This window comes from Varanus komodoensis, unplaced genomic scaffold (assembly GCF_004798865.1).
Source record: "Varanus komodoensis strain SLA01 unplaced genomic scaffold, ASM479886v1 scaffold93, whole genome shotgun sequence".
In the NCBI taxonomy this organism is placed as follows: domain Eukaryota; kingdom Metazoa; phylum Chordata; class Lepidosauria; order Squamata; family Varanidae; genus Varanus; species Varanus komodoensis.
Genome location: NW_025336635.1, coordinates 1,334,213 through 1,348,948, shown reverse-complemented (window position 1 = coordinate 1,348,948; position 14,736 = coordinate 1,334,213). Strand labels below are relative to the sequence as shown.

Sequence of the window (14,736 nt, the reverse complement as noted above, 5' to 3'; positions counted from 1 at the left end):
CCAACCCCTGGAATCTCCAAGGTGGGAACAGCAGAGATTCTGCAACCAAAAACCCTGGACAGCAGCTGCCAGCCAGTGTTGGGAATACTGGCCCAGATGAAGCAAGGGTCTGCTTCAGGAGATGGCAGCACTCCATGTTCCTGGGCTGTGGGAAATGCTGGCACACAGTATTCCTGTACAGCTCCTTTATCTCATGCTCAACACGAGCACTGGGCTCAGCTTCCCATATCTGCTGGTACCAGTCACCAGGGCAAGCAGAAAGCTTTTGCCAATGGTTTGTGCACACATAAGTTCCACAGGCAGCACATTCCCGCGTTATTACCCTGGAATCGTGGGTGGGTGGGAAGGCTGAGAAGGCAAGTGCGTGCTGCGAAGCACAGTGAGCAAGCGAGCATTTTAACTCCTTTAAAGTTCCCCATTCATTTTTCAGTCAGGGGTGAATTTTCAGCTTGGTAAGGAAAACTGGTTTGATCTTCAAAAAGGCTCGGCATGCATGCATGTATCTGTTTCCTGGCAGATGTCAAGAAACATTCTTCCAGTCTGTGGCTTACACTGAAGCTTTGCCTTTACTCGTCTTAAGCCCTCTGTTGTGGCATCTCATCACATGAATGGCTTTCATGGATCTGAACAATGCCAGCCATTCTGGCTGACACTCAGCAACCCCTGTTTACCTGCTGCATCGCAGCAGGCGATGAGCTTTGTCATGTATATATCATTTGTCCCCAACCCAGTGCCCTCCAGAAAGGTTGGACTACAACTCTCAGCCAGCCACAGGTTGTAGTGCATCAGTACCAGAGCGCACCAAGTTGGAAAAGCCTTTTTTATGCATCACATTTTTTCCTGAAGCTCTTTCGGCCTATGGCCAATAAAGGAATAAAACTGAACTCAGCCAAGAACAAAAGCTACATCCAGAGGCTCGGAGGCTTCAACAGACATCCGTCTGGCTTGCTCACATGGCCGCATGCCACCTGAGGAAGGGCCTGTGGGCCCCCCACTCTGGCCAGAAGCTTTTTCCTGCTCCTTGTGAGTTGTTTAGACAGTTTGACGCACTCGTTTTTGCTGTACTTGGATGCATCTAGTGTATGTCAAAGATAAGCTATGCAAGGAGTGAAGGTCATCCGATCTATGGTTCCAATAATTGATGGTTGGACTCCAATCAGGAACGACTTTTGGCCAGGTTTTGTGATGAATTTGCCTTCCCACCCCAGATCAATGGGTACCTCGTGATCTTGTTCATAAGCACCATGTTCCACTCTCTTCCCTCTCCCCCTTGCACTAATCAGGGAAGGAACATGATCTGCTTTCCAAGGTTTTGCCAACAGAATTTGTGTTGTGGGCAACGTGCCCGTGACCATTATGAGGTAGCCTTTTGCCGCCTGGCCTATAATATATCCCCAAATATTGTAGGGGTTTGTAGTAACTCAAACGCAAGCCATCCTTAAAGCTTCAAGCTATCTCCTTCCAGTATTTTTGGAATGAGCTCCAAGCTACCCAAGACAGGAAAACCAGCCCACCACCAATGAACTGTCAACTCAGACAATTGCCCACAAATGTACATCATGTCCAAGCTATTCCAAGTACTGGGCAACCATGATGGCTCTCTGAGTCCTGGGTACAACCCTATTATGCTCCTGTCAGGAGATCTCGATAGCAGGACCAGGAGAATGTACATTCAAATTCACAGTCTCAGCAGTCTATTGGCAAACAACCAGGTACCCCTCTCGGTGTCAGAGAAAAACAACAGTGCTGTCAGGTAGTCAGAATACTAAACTGATCATGAGTGCTCCAGAACATACAAAGTTTTTATAAGTTGTGGGCCATGTACACAGTTTCAGGGCATTGATGAGATTCTAAATGGGTAAGAAGGCAAGGACAATGAGGAAGTGCAAAATCTCAATACAGAAACATTGAGAAATCATTATAGACATCAGGAAAAACATCATGACACATCGAAGGCTTGAGGCACAGATAAATAAAACAATCAGGAGTTACAGAATTCTAACAGGTTTTGATGTTTCCTTTTTACAACCAGAAATACAAAAGCCCTTAAGACAAAGGATGAACTGGCCAGGTATTTTTCCACTGCAAAGGAAGTGCAGCAGAATTGTTTCCATTTTGGCGGGGCAATCAGGAGCAATCTGAGACTGGGTGGCTCATTTGCATAGTTTGGGGCTGTTTTCCTTTTCCTGGAAAAGGACTTAGAAAGAAAAAGGCCTGCATATGGGGATGGGGGCAGATGAGGCTCTCCATATTTTAACCTATACAGCTTATTGCTTTTATTAGAGCAACTCCAACACTCCCAAACATCCGTATGCTCCATTGGCACACTCCAGGCTCGGATAATCTATGCAAATCTATGCATTCAACAAACTGTGCACCCCGGTGAGCAGAATACAGTTCATCAACCAGTTGTGACCGGTCAAGTCCAGTGTTTTTCAGAACTCTGGGCACAGTGGTGCCACCGGAAAAAATGGGGGAGAGCAAAAAGGCAATTGGGGGGACAGTAATCTTTGTCCCACATGTATGAGATTCCTGGCTGGGGGTGGGTGCAGGCCCCCAGGCCAGCAGAAAGCAAGCACAAATTTGCTCTGTGTGCCTGTGTGTCTCCTGAGGACACCCCCTATTTGTTAGTAAGGGATATATGGACAGGGGAGAGGATGCCTTTTAATTTCCAGGGGAAAATCCAACAGAAAGCCTGGGAAGCAGCAGGAGAGGAAGCTCCTGTGGGCAAAAAATCAGTCCATCTGGGGGACCATACGCAACAGAAATCCCCAGGGCCCCCGTGCCATTATTTCTGCAAGTGTCCCTGAGCAGCGGGGTGGGGGGCAGAGGGCCTCCCAGAAATCCTGGGCTCCAAAGGCAGAGTCGAGGCGCCAGCCCTTGCGGGCCATCTCCTAACCCCAGCCCTGCCGAGAAAGCACACCAGTTTCCAAGCAGCCTCGCTTAGGGTGGTTCTGGCTTTATTCTACAAAGGACAGCTTGCGGGTCAGTCTCCGTTTGCATGCGGGAAGTGTCTTCCCTTCCAGGAAGGCCAGGGGTCCGAGTCAGGCAGTGAGCTACATGCCGGGGGCCTGGAAGCCTGAGCTCTCCCCCCGCCCCCTAAATCAGATGCCCACCTCTCTTCTCCACAATCCCTTTCTACAGATGTCCTTAGGACAGGGGTCTCAAACGCGCGGCCCACGGGCCAATTGCCGGGATGGGCAGGGCATGGGGAGGGGCCCTGCGGCCTCCGGGAGCACTGTGGGATGAGCGGCCCCCCACCACCGCGGGGGTGGAATCCTTGATGCGGCCCAGCCTCACCCAGACTCGACTTCCAGCGGCCCCCCAGTCAGTTGAGTTTGAGACCCCTGCCTTAGGAGATGAGGCCCTTCGAGGAGACACCTCCATACAGAGATTTCATGGCAGAAGCACTCTGGCACTTCTCTCCCCCTTTTGCCCTGTGGGCTCGAATCCTGGTCCTGTTCAATAACCGAAACCACGCCTGGTGCCCACACGGCATTGCTCTGCTGCAGAACTTGGAAATTTGGACACACAAGATGATCCCCAACCCGAGCTAAACCTCAGACATGATGTTCAGTCAGCTCGGGCATGAGTCATGGTACGCTCAGCCTATGATTAAAGAAATGACCAAGGCTACAGTCATAAATGCGCTTAGAAGTGCAGTGAATCCCAGTGAACTGAGGGGGTTTACTGCTGAGTAAAACATGCCAAGAACAATCCAAGCTTACAAAGTTGTTTTTAGTGTGAGTGTGAAACTGAACTCACAGACCATCCACACCGATAGTCATATTTCGGTGCTGTGCTACTGACAGCGTATGATTTTCAAGACTTTGTGGGCAGAGGATATATGATAACTGGACTTAATTGTTTAGGATTTTTTCTTTCTATATCCTAGAAAGGTATATTAAAAGTATGAATGCATGTTGATTTTGCATTTTAATTATGTCAGGGTCATGCATTTGTATTGGAATTGTGTTCTCGTTTGCTATGTTTTGTTGACATATTTCCAGCTCCTGGGCTAGCCTAGGCTAAAACACATCAGGACACATTAAAACTATTTCTGGCCCTCTGAGTTTCTCTCTCTTCCTGCCTTCTAATCCAAGGTGTATCCTCCACCCCATTTGCCCCCAGACTGTCTTCATTTGAAAGCCTAAACTATGTGGGAAAAGTCCTTTTCTTGTTCTTGTTAACTGGAAGTCAGAAATCCTGACAATAACTCACAGATCCACCAGTAGATCCCAATATACTTTCTCCCCACACCTGCTATGAAGTTATACCCCTAATTATAACACTGGGAGGCCTAAGGATAATCTCAGTGGGGCATTTTCCCTGTTCTGCTGGACGGCTGTCAACCCCGGGCAGCATTCCTGAGTGCAGCAGAAATATTTGCATGACTTATCTTGCTTAGACAATATCATAAGACCAAGCTTTTTTGGGTGGGGGAAATCCTGAGAGCAAGTAGAGGAAAGAAAAAGAGAGCGTGCACTTTCTCCCTGCGTGCAAGTGTGTGTCTCGTCGCGCGGACCTGTCCTCAGACCCCAGGGCAAGGGGATGGCTGCACAATGAACAGCACGGGCACGGACTAGAGGGCTGCAGCAAGCGAGGGAAGCTTTTCTCGCTCGTGCAGTATTAGCAGGTGTGAAGGTAAAATCCCTTGTTTTATACAATTCTACGGCCAGTCGAATATGTTCCCTCAGTGACCAAATGCTAGTTCCCAAGCCTGCATTTGCAAGAAACGAAATGCAAGAAAATGCAAGAAACGAAGTAACAGTTTTAGGAGAGGTCTGCTGCATGGGAGGGATGGGTGCCCAAACTCCCACTGAGTGCTTTGCCCTAAAAAAAATAGCTCCAGCTGCACCTGTTGGCACCTGCCTCCAAAATGGCCCCATTTTTGGGCCAACCTCCCCACTGCAGCCCACCTGGTGCCAAACTTGCCACCCTTCTGGCACCAGGTCAAGACAGCCCTCCGTGCAGAGGCCCTCGAAGATCCCCCTGGTCATCCGGAGCCGGAGGGGATTATCCAGGTGACTCTTTTCCTCTGCAGGGTCTTTTTTACTGTATTTTAACAGCTGCTTCCAATTCTTTTTAACACTGCTTTCTATTTATGGTACTTGCACCATGTTTTATTGCTTTGCTTTATACACTGTTGTAAATTGCCCAGAGGTGGTATAGAAATAAATACAACAAGAACACCGGCCAGAGAGGAGGGGAGTTTTAAATGATCGAGGGGTTGGGATTCAAGGAGAATCAGCATGCAGAGAAAGAGCCCTCCTGCTTTCCTAGCTATTCGCCTTTGCATTCCTCTCCCCGCCATCTGCAAGTGCTTTATGGGAGGGCGGCATTACTTCTCCTTGGATGTAATCCCACCTAAAAAGTGCAGTAGACCTGCTCCCTGCCCTCCCCATTATGTGTACAGCAGTTCATCAGGCCAAATCCATCCCTTTTCTGTAGCTTATGTGCAAACAGAACACATCCACCCACCCATATAAATAGGAGGCGGAAAAAGCAAGTTGGAAACCCAGATGGGTGCCCAAGTGGGTCTTTCCCATGCCTTCAACACACGCACAACAGGCAGAAATCAGCAGGCCAAGCTCTCCCTGGACACCTCCTCTTCTGGTTTTGCTTGTCACGTAGCTCTTAAAATCTACACAGAATTCCACCATCACCCTAAACATGTGGGAACCCTACTTTCCACTGACAGTTTACAGAAAGGAAGACTTGGCACCCCAGTTCCTGATTCATTCTGGAAGAGGATCAGGGCGGAAATGGGGTCTCTCTTGGAAGATCCACCTCAGACTTGGAAAATGACGGGATACAGGATGTCCTCGTCAGACACGTTACCAAGGTCACAGCAGCCGAAATAGCACTTACTCATCACCTGTGACTCTCGGCATTGCCTGAGCTTTTGTGAAGTCTGAGAATGTTTCCAGACATTCTAACTACTGAGGGGGAACAGTCGGTTACGAAATATGGATCACCAATGCCGTGGCTGAGTTCCTTTCTCCAAAAGGATCACCTACGCTTCCGACACGCAACATGCACCAAATGGGAACAGAGTCCGTGGCAGGCATGAAGCCGGACAAATATCCGTCCTTTTAGACACTGGGACTTGTCCTTTCAGCCCTGCCTGAACCCACAAGGATCACATTACTTTCCGGGGAGAGGATGGAGCAGGCAGATCGGAGCAGGGACTTGCTGCCAGTACCTCTGTGGGATAAGATACCCCACAGGATGCATTTTTGTGGCGGAAGAAATCAGCAATGCAAGACAAGCAGAGGGAGGAAGGAGGAACGGGGAAATAAGCTTCACTTTTGAGGAGGGGGGCAGTCAGTCTCAGACTTAGACAGGAAAATTGAACAGCAGCCTTTGCTGCAGAGCTGGCTCAAGGATTGTTGCTGCCTGCGCTGAAGAACGGAATGGTGACCTTCCCGTTTCATGTACAAAACCCAGCCGGACTGGCAGATGAATCTGCCTTTCACACTGATGATGAGACAGCCTCCTCCATGACACCCAAATATAGAGTGGGCCACATGGCACAGGGCTCTGTCCTCTAGCACCTTATTACCACCAACACTATTAGCATATGCTGCCATCTTATTCCCAGAATCTGCTGCCCAAGATGCCTGCACCACTCTACCTCACAAAACGAGTTGTGAAACATAACATGTAGTCTTGTCTTAAAAGTCTGCAGTGCTGGAATTTATCTGAAGGACACCTGTTGTGAGAGCTAAATGGAACCTCCATGTACAAAGGCAGTGTATCTCAGAATACTGATTGGAGCGGCTTGATGCCCTGCTTGTGGGATCTCTGACATCTCTGTGACCTATGTTGGAAATGGGCAGTGGCTGGATTGCAACATAGGCTTCCGTACATACTGAACTTCTAAGAGGAGACACAAGCATGTTCTGACAGATAAGTTCGTGGAGGAACAGTCCTTCATCCTTTATCTTTGACAGCTGGGCTTGCATAGTGGCTAAGAGACCGAACTGCAAAGCAGGAGTTCCCTGATCAGGAAAACACACTTCTGCTTTGGCTTCTTTTTAGGTGGCCTTAGGCAAAGCATCTCTCTCAGCCACAGCTGCATCCTGCACCCCACCTGTAATATAGATTGTCAATAATACCACATTGTGCAGCGGCTGAATTGCAATACATGGGAAAGTTTGTTTCTATCATCATTGGCCTGAATTGGGATAAAGGTTTTTTATCCCACTAAGTTAACAGTTCTAGCCTGTCACTGTTTTCACCCAACAAATCTTTTATGAGAAGCCACAGTTAATAGCATAATTGCCACTGTCTGATAATAGCATAATTTCCTGCATTTCTTCCCATCCCATCCCAAACCTGCTTTTTATCATTCCTCCCTCGCCTTGCAGACATTTGCAAGTTAGAGAATGCAATGGATGAAGTGGGCTGAGATCCACAAAAGCGCATGCAGGGCGGACTCCTTGTGGCCCACCAGCCGTTCCGGCTTACAACCCGCATCAGCCCTCACCACTGGCCATGACTTATTTTTATTTTCACTTTTATTTTTTATCTCCTGTCTTTCAAGGAACTCAAGGTTGCTTTCATAAGTTCTTCCTCTTCTCAATCTTATCCTCGTCACAACCACCCTGTGAGGTGGGCTGGGCTGAGAGTCTGTGACTGGCCCACCCAGTCCACACGGCAGAGTGGGGACTAGAGTCCAGATCCCCTAAATTCCAACCCTGTGCTCTTAACCACCACACTGTTGACTGGGGGCTGATGGGAGTTGTAGTCTGGAGGACCACAATTAGCTTGCCCACGCTTTGAGTCATCACTGGGTTGTTTGTTGTCAGGGCCTCAAATAAGACTAGAACACGATGATGGATAGAAACACTTTGAACTCCTGAGAATGATTCCTCTTATTCTTGTTATTCAAAGGCAGCAGAGCTGAGTGCTGGAAGCTGAAGGAAACAGAAGGTGGTTGCACGCCCATTCTCCTGCCATGCTTCCTTAAAAAATCCATCTGACCAGAACTGGAAGCAGGGCGCTCATTGGAGTCAATGGGGAACAGTTTGAGCCAGGGGGCTTTGGTTAGGACCCCTGCTCCAGGCCTATCTACCTACCCCTCAGTTTTAAGCCACCCATCAGGGCAGCCCCCGTCCCCTCCCCACCAAGGTGACATAAAACAGTGAAATGCAAATCAGAAAGCCCCGCAAACATCCCAGAAAACAACATGTGCCCGCCCCAGACAGCTGCAGGCAGTGGCTCAAACTAGCAGGGTCCTGCATAAGTCCTGCTGCTCAAGTGCTCAAGCCACCACAAACCCGCTTCCTTCAACCTGCAGGCGCCAGAAGGGCTGAGCTACACATCACTGTGACATCCAGTCAGCGCGGCTGGGGCCCACTTCTAGCCGGCACCAGGTTGGCGAGGCTGAACTCCCTGCTGGAAGCAGATGCACCGTCCCACATCACTGGCGCCCACTCCTTCTTTCAAGGAGGTGTGCCTCGTCAAAGAGTCAGACCATGTGTCTCGTCCTTTGGAAGTTAAAAGGGACCAGAACTGCAAAAAGCTGCTTCTAGGCCATGCATCACCAGACAGCGTCTTCTGATAAGGAACTGTTCTTGTTCTATCATGCCTCCGGAAACTACGCCGGTTTCTCAATATTTTCCTTTTCCTGGAGCACTTAATGCACCTTGGGAGAAACCTGAAGGCTGAGCAGGCTTTTCCCTGTTTTTTCCAAAACGGAACATAGCCAGCATCCTCCTCCAGGGACGGGTTGCATTGCCAAAAGCCCGCTAAGCTAGGCTGGCAGGCAAGCTTCACAGACTAAGACACTACTGTAAGCCAGCATTGTTTTGTCCAAGATGGAGGCAGCAACTGCTCCAGAAAATCTGTATGCCCTGCTCACATCTAGTACCATTCTGCAGAATCACCCTACCCGATGCCAGGCGTGGGGCCAACGCTCAGCATTTTGGGGCAGCTGCTGGGGCCCCGTTCTCCCACCACGCACAGACTGATGCCTATCACCCCACCTCACCACCACCGCTTTTTTGGTGCTCCAATGGAAGCACTGGGTAGCTGGGCTTTAGAACCATCATTTAAATTTCCTTCAGTGCCTCAGCACTTTTGCTATTTTGCAAAATAAAGCGCACAAACGCATAACGCTTCTCTTGGCTTGGCTCACCAGGAAACTGACTAGGTATGATATTGGGAACCCGCAACTGTTCCCATGCTGGCCAAAGAACAGGTGGGAGAGAAAAACATTGCAAGCAGGAAAACATTGCAGGAAGGGTTAACTGCTCCTTCCCCAGCCCCAAGGTCCAACAATCCATTCTGCACCCCATACGGTTGCTTTAAAATGTGGGAAATCTTTATTGTGGATCTTACGGGTCACATCTAGTTGCACCCCAAGGATGCACTTTCAGCTGGAATCTGCCAAAGCGACCTGTGGCACATGGAAGATGAAAGCACGTGCTGTGACAGAACTGGCCAGGTAATACTTGTGAATGTTGCTGATGCAGCGCAGAAGGTGGGAGAGGGTGTTTAAGGATCAGAACTGCATCCTTGGGCTGGCTTACAGGGCGCGGGACCCCAGCCAGCCAACCCTTCCCCCCACAAGCCACTTATTGTGGCCTTCCTGAGCAGCAGGCCCAGCTCGGTCCTTTTGGAGGGCCGCCTCTGCCTTACTGACTCACAAGACACACAGACCTTGTGAGGAAGGAAGAAAGAAAGTGGGGGAAACAGTTTCAAGTCCTGTTCTGTCCAGGACAAAGGGATACAGCACTGAGAGGTGTCACTGAGGCAAGGAATAGCCTGGAGAAACGAGATCCAGGATGACTCAGGCACAACTGAATGCTGTAGGGACAGTCAGCAAAACCCACACCCATATCCACAAACACATAAGTCAGAGAAGCAGCAGAAGGGCGGAGGGGACTCTTCCCCACATCACCATGTGCAAACGGACTCCACTGCTTCCCCCGGTAAAAGATGCTCTTCAGAGCCTGAGAAGAGCCCGGATGGAGCAGAGCAAGGGTCCTTCTAGGACAGCCGGCTGCCCACAGGATCTCACAAACAGGGCAGGAGTTGCAACAGCACCTCCCAGCCACGTTCCCCAGAAACTAATGAATTCAGGTATACCTGGAAGTAGCCTATTGCAGGCAGAACCAGTAGCCACTATGCATTCATCCAGTCCCCCTTTAAAGCCCCCCGACTGGGTGGCCAGCACTGCGTCTTGTGGAGGGGAATCCCATGGTTCAATTGAGCGCTGTGTGAAGGACGTCCTTTCATCTGTTCTGGATGGACACTGTCCCTGTGCTGTGCTATGGGGAGATTGGGGGAGCCTTTTTATAATAGTGGGGGTGGCTCTAGGATCTGCCTGTGCAGGAAGAGGGGTTCCACTTGCAGAAGGTCCCCTCACCTGTTCGGGGGAATGTCCGCACTTCCCACGCCACTCAGCATGATCTCCTGTCTCTTCCTGTAGCTGGAAGGACTGCCATGGGAAAGAAGATGCGGGGAAGAAAGCCAGCTTTCATCTGCACAGTTAACCCAATTTCTGTCCGGATCCAACCGGTGGGCACACTCATGAACAAACCAACAAATAAATACGCATGCATGTTATCTGGTTCCAAGTCTTTGCCTTCGTTCCTTCCATCCTTCCCACTCCCTTCTCTCTCCAGACAGATAAGAAATACTCCTTTATTTCTATACCTTTGACTATACCTTTTTGGCTAGTGCACAGAAATTACAACTCACAAATACAGGATCATAAAAGCGAGGCTTTTTGCGAATGGGGTGGCATAAAAATGGTTTAAATAAATAAATAAAGGCTTGTATTTGTGGACTGCATTTTCTGAGAACAAATATGACCTTCTTATCCACCCATTCCTTTCCCTATCTACAGAGATAAATATTACTGAATCTTCAAGTTGCAACTAGTCAAATATTCAGATCCAGGGCTGTTGTGAGTTTATTTTGGGAAGGAGGGAAAAAGAAGTTACTGATAGTTGAACAACAGCCTGCTCTGAAAGTCAGTGAAGAATCCATCCGCAGAAGGTGCAATGGCTCAAACGGACCTTCAGTGCCGAGCAGCGCTGGGGTAGCTTGGAGAACCACATGAAAATATAAGCGCACAAAGCATTTCCTCCCGTGGAGAGTACCGTGTTCACCATTAGATTATTCTGGTTGCTCACAGGCTGTAGCCAAACCGTTCCGGAGCTTAAGGAGAAAATGAGACCCGGTTGCACCTCCCACAGATTAACCCGAGGGCACAATCCACAGGGAAGTTCAGCACAAGTCCCGGGCCAAACGAGGTGTCACAGGAAATCCTGAACAAGATTTCCCATCACAAGTTTGAAAAATGACGACAGTCAGGATAGGAAGATCTTGGACTGAGATGGCAGTCCAATTAAAATTCTTCCAAGGTGCTGTTTGCCCCATAGCGTTAGGTGGGAACACAATGTTCGCCTCTATGGGATGAATAGCACCTTTCCATAGTGAGTGTGGGGATTTTAATCAGCAAAATGGCATGAAGGGAAACAGCACCTTCCTTGCCTCTGGTAGCTCAGACCAGATTCCAGTCAGAGGCCCTGCCACCATTAGTACCATTTTTAAAAGAAGGAAAAAAGAAAGAGAGCTCTCCTGATGCATCTCTGCTCTGGTTCTCCATTCTCAGTCTTGTCAACGGCGGGTGTGCCGGAGGAATTCCTGCGGATCACACCTTGTGGGCTAGATCTGCTTTCTGAACAGTCCTCCAGCAGGGAAGCTGCTGCCTCGCCATGCCTTGCAGTAGGGCTGCCTCAGACACAGAGCCCAAGAGTCTGGCCTGCTGCCCTTCAGAAATGCTGTGCCAGGTGAAGTGAAGCTACCAGCTCTCTCCCTGCAGCAGAGCCCTCCAAGGAGTTTTACCATCCTGGCTGCACCTCTCTAGTAAAACAACAATTGAGCTTTTAACCATAATGACAACTAACTATGGATAGGCTGACGGTCCATCCTTTCCATCTAACTTGTTCCCATAGCTGTGCGCATTCCCTGATGCCTGATGTTCAGGTTAATTGCTAGGGCTGATTTAATCAGCACATTCATTAGTTGCCTGTTTTAGTACTCATCCAGTGTGTTTTTTTTGCAAAGGAGGGGATCTTAAGGATCAAGGCATGCTTGTTTATTGCTTTAAGACCATTGTTTTGTAGCAACGCTGCACTGGGGAACGGAAGAGAAGGTATGAGAGGTTGCCTTCCCTTCTAGCAATGTGCAGAAGTAACTTTGATTTAGGAAATTGTAAATTGTCTTGCACTTCCTTCCACATCTTAGCTGAGGTACCTATTTTGGGGGTTTGGGACAGATATGGAGGAGCGCACATGGAAGAGTGGAGGAGGGAGAGATTTGCATGGTTCCTTTCCGCCACGGAGCTCAAAGCCTGTCATCCTTTCCCCCTCCAGTTTTATCCTCACAACAGCCCTGTGAGGTTGTCCAGGCTGAGAAAGAGCGAAGAGCCTAAAGTCACTCAGCGGACTCCACAGCAGTGGATTTGAGTGGGGACATCTCAACATCCAGGACCAGCACTCCAACCAGCAACCTCCCCAGTACGTCTCGATAGGCTGGCTGCAAACATGTGCGAGCGTTTGAGCTCCACAGATCTCAGGCAGAACGGTGGCAGGGTTTGGCCCGGGCCGGGAAATCTGCCTGTTCCATCTCTCCCGGATCGCAAGCCAATCTGATTTTGAGGAAAGTTCTTCCTGAGCCCACGTTTGGCACAGCCAGCCTCTCCTGGGAAGGAAAGCAACTTTCCCAAGTGGAACGTGCCCGGGGGGAGCGCAGTGCCAGGCCGGGGGCCGAGGGGGGCGAGGGCCAGGGTGGGCTGCAGGGCGGACGCCTTGCAGAAAGCCCGCGCAGGGGAGGGGGAGAGGCAGCGGCCGACTCACCTGGCAGTGCCCGAACCACGCCAGCTCGGTGTGCAGAACCATCAGAAGGATGCCCACGAGGGCTGTGCCCAGCGCCCAGCCGGCCAGCTTCCGTTCCTCGCCCAGCAGGACCTTCCTCCTCCGCAGGCGGCGCAGGTTCTCGCCCGGCTCGCCCGGGACGGGCAGCGCCATGCTCTCAGCCGGGCCCCCCTTGCTCTGCATCTCCTGAGTGCCGCCGGGGGCGGGCGGCGAGCGCTTGGCCCTCGGCGTGGGCAGGCACGGGGCGAACACTCCCTGGGCGGCCCCCCATCCCTGCCTCTTGAGCAGCCAGCAGGCCGCCAGGGCGAGCGGGCGCGGGGCCACCTGCCGGGACCCCTGCGGCGGAAAAGCGCGCGAGGAAGCCCGGGCGGGCGAGAGATCGCCGAGGGAGACGCGCGGGCACCAGCTGCAGGAAGTCTCCGAGAGATGGGAGGAACGCGGGCAAGGGCGCCCCGGAGCAACTCGCCCGAGCGAGAGAGCCGGCGAGAAAGTTTCTGCGGAGCGCAGCGAGCAGGCGCGCGGGCGCGGGGCGCGTCGCCGGCCCAGCGGCGGAGCGCGTGAATCGGGCTCGGGCGCCCCGGCGGGAGGAGAGCGCGGTGCGAGGCCAGCCGGGCAGGCAGCGCGCCGGGAGCTCTGCGGCCGCCGGCGAGTCGGTCGCTGTGCTTCGTCACCGGGCCGGGCTGGGCTGGGCTGGGCTGGGCTGGGCAGGGCCGGGCAGGGCCGGGCAGGGCAGGCGGGGCGGGGCGGGGCGGGGCGGCAGCGGAGGGCAGGGAAGCGGCTCGGGCGCGATGGGGTTGCGCTGACCGTTGGGGCCACCGGGGCGCAAAGGCCAGGTCCGCCATCCCCGGCCAGCACAGCCAGTGGGCAACGGCGAGGGGAGCTGTAGCCCCACAGCATCTGGAGGACCATAAAATCCCCACCGAGCCCGGACTTGGCAAGCTGCCCTTCCCCAACCTGGTCCTCCGGACGTTCAGCCTCTCCGCACGGTTTGCAGCCCCTAGGGCTTCCTGTTGTCTCTATGAATGAGTGCCCGGAGGTGCAAATATCTGGATGGAGCTGGGTTGGGAAAGACTTTTTTTCCAAAAGCCACTGACTAACCCCATGTAGTCCTTTTATTCTGATCATAGGTGCTGGTTGGACCCTAAAAGCAAACATACAATGCAGCAGATGGGGGAGGAAGACCCCAGAGCCGCAGAGGGAGAGCTCTTTCTCCCCCACTCCCTTCCTTTGCAGGGCTTTTGTGCCTTTAACAGCCACAGAGGTGCCAGAAATCCAACAGGTGAAGCCTTCTCCACCACTGTTCCATGCTGGTAGAAGGAGTCCTTCACCTGTTGGATGATTACTACATTTTGCACCTCTTTGCAACCCTACCAACTGGTTCCTCCTTGCATCTGATCGCTGCAAACTGGAGACTAGCCAGATGGCCATGTCTCTTTTGCGAAACCAACGCAGAAGAGGTTGCAGTGGTCCCAGTAAAGCCAGCTTTCATACTTACTCATTCCGCTTGTGCTTAAACCTATTATGACATCACTGAGGAGGAGGAGGAGGAGGAGGAGGACCATGGAGAAATTCTCTGGAGAATTTTGCTACCCAAAGCAGCTTGAAGGACCTCCACAATGTGCAAGAAGCCCCTGATACTCAGGCCAACATTCCAAATCATAGTTTAAAAGTTTCAGACTAGGCAAGAACGATCAAGGGGCTGGAGCAACTTTCCACGGGGACAAGATTACCATGTTTGGAACTTAAGGGCAAAAGGAGGAGACACAGCAAGAGACAACTGCTTCTCCCTCCCTCCTAACTCGAGAAGCTGCAGCCACCCAGCGCGGTTGATTTGCTTGGT

General features: G+C 51.4%; 1 protein-coding gene across 2 annotated transcripts in view; it reads right to left on the bottom strand.

Moving 5' to 3' along the window:
- Positions 1–13,404, bottom strand: part of KCNN4 (potassium calcium-activated channel subfamily N member 4) — a 44,013-nt gene extending 30,609 nt beyond the window's left edge. The window contains exons 1-2 of one of the 2 annotated variants that reach the window (XM_044418815.1): positions 12,879–13,404; positions 10,379–10,450 (exon numbers count right to left, since the gene is read on the bottom strand). In XM_044418815.1, the coding sequence (XP_044274750.1) occupies positions 10,379–10,450; positions 12,879–13,079 (273 nt within the window). In that variant the 5' untranslated portion in view covers positions 13,080–13,404. The remainder of the gene's footprint in view (positions 1–10,378; positions 10,451–12,878) is intronic. The other variant, XM_044418816.1, reaches the window with a different exon arrangement.
- Between the last annotated feature and the right edge of the window lie 1,332 nt (positions 13,405–14,736).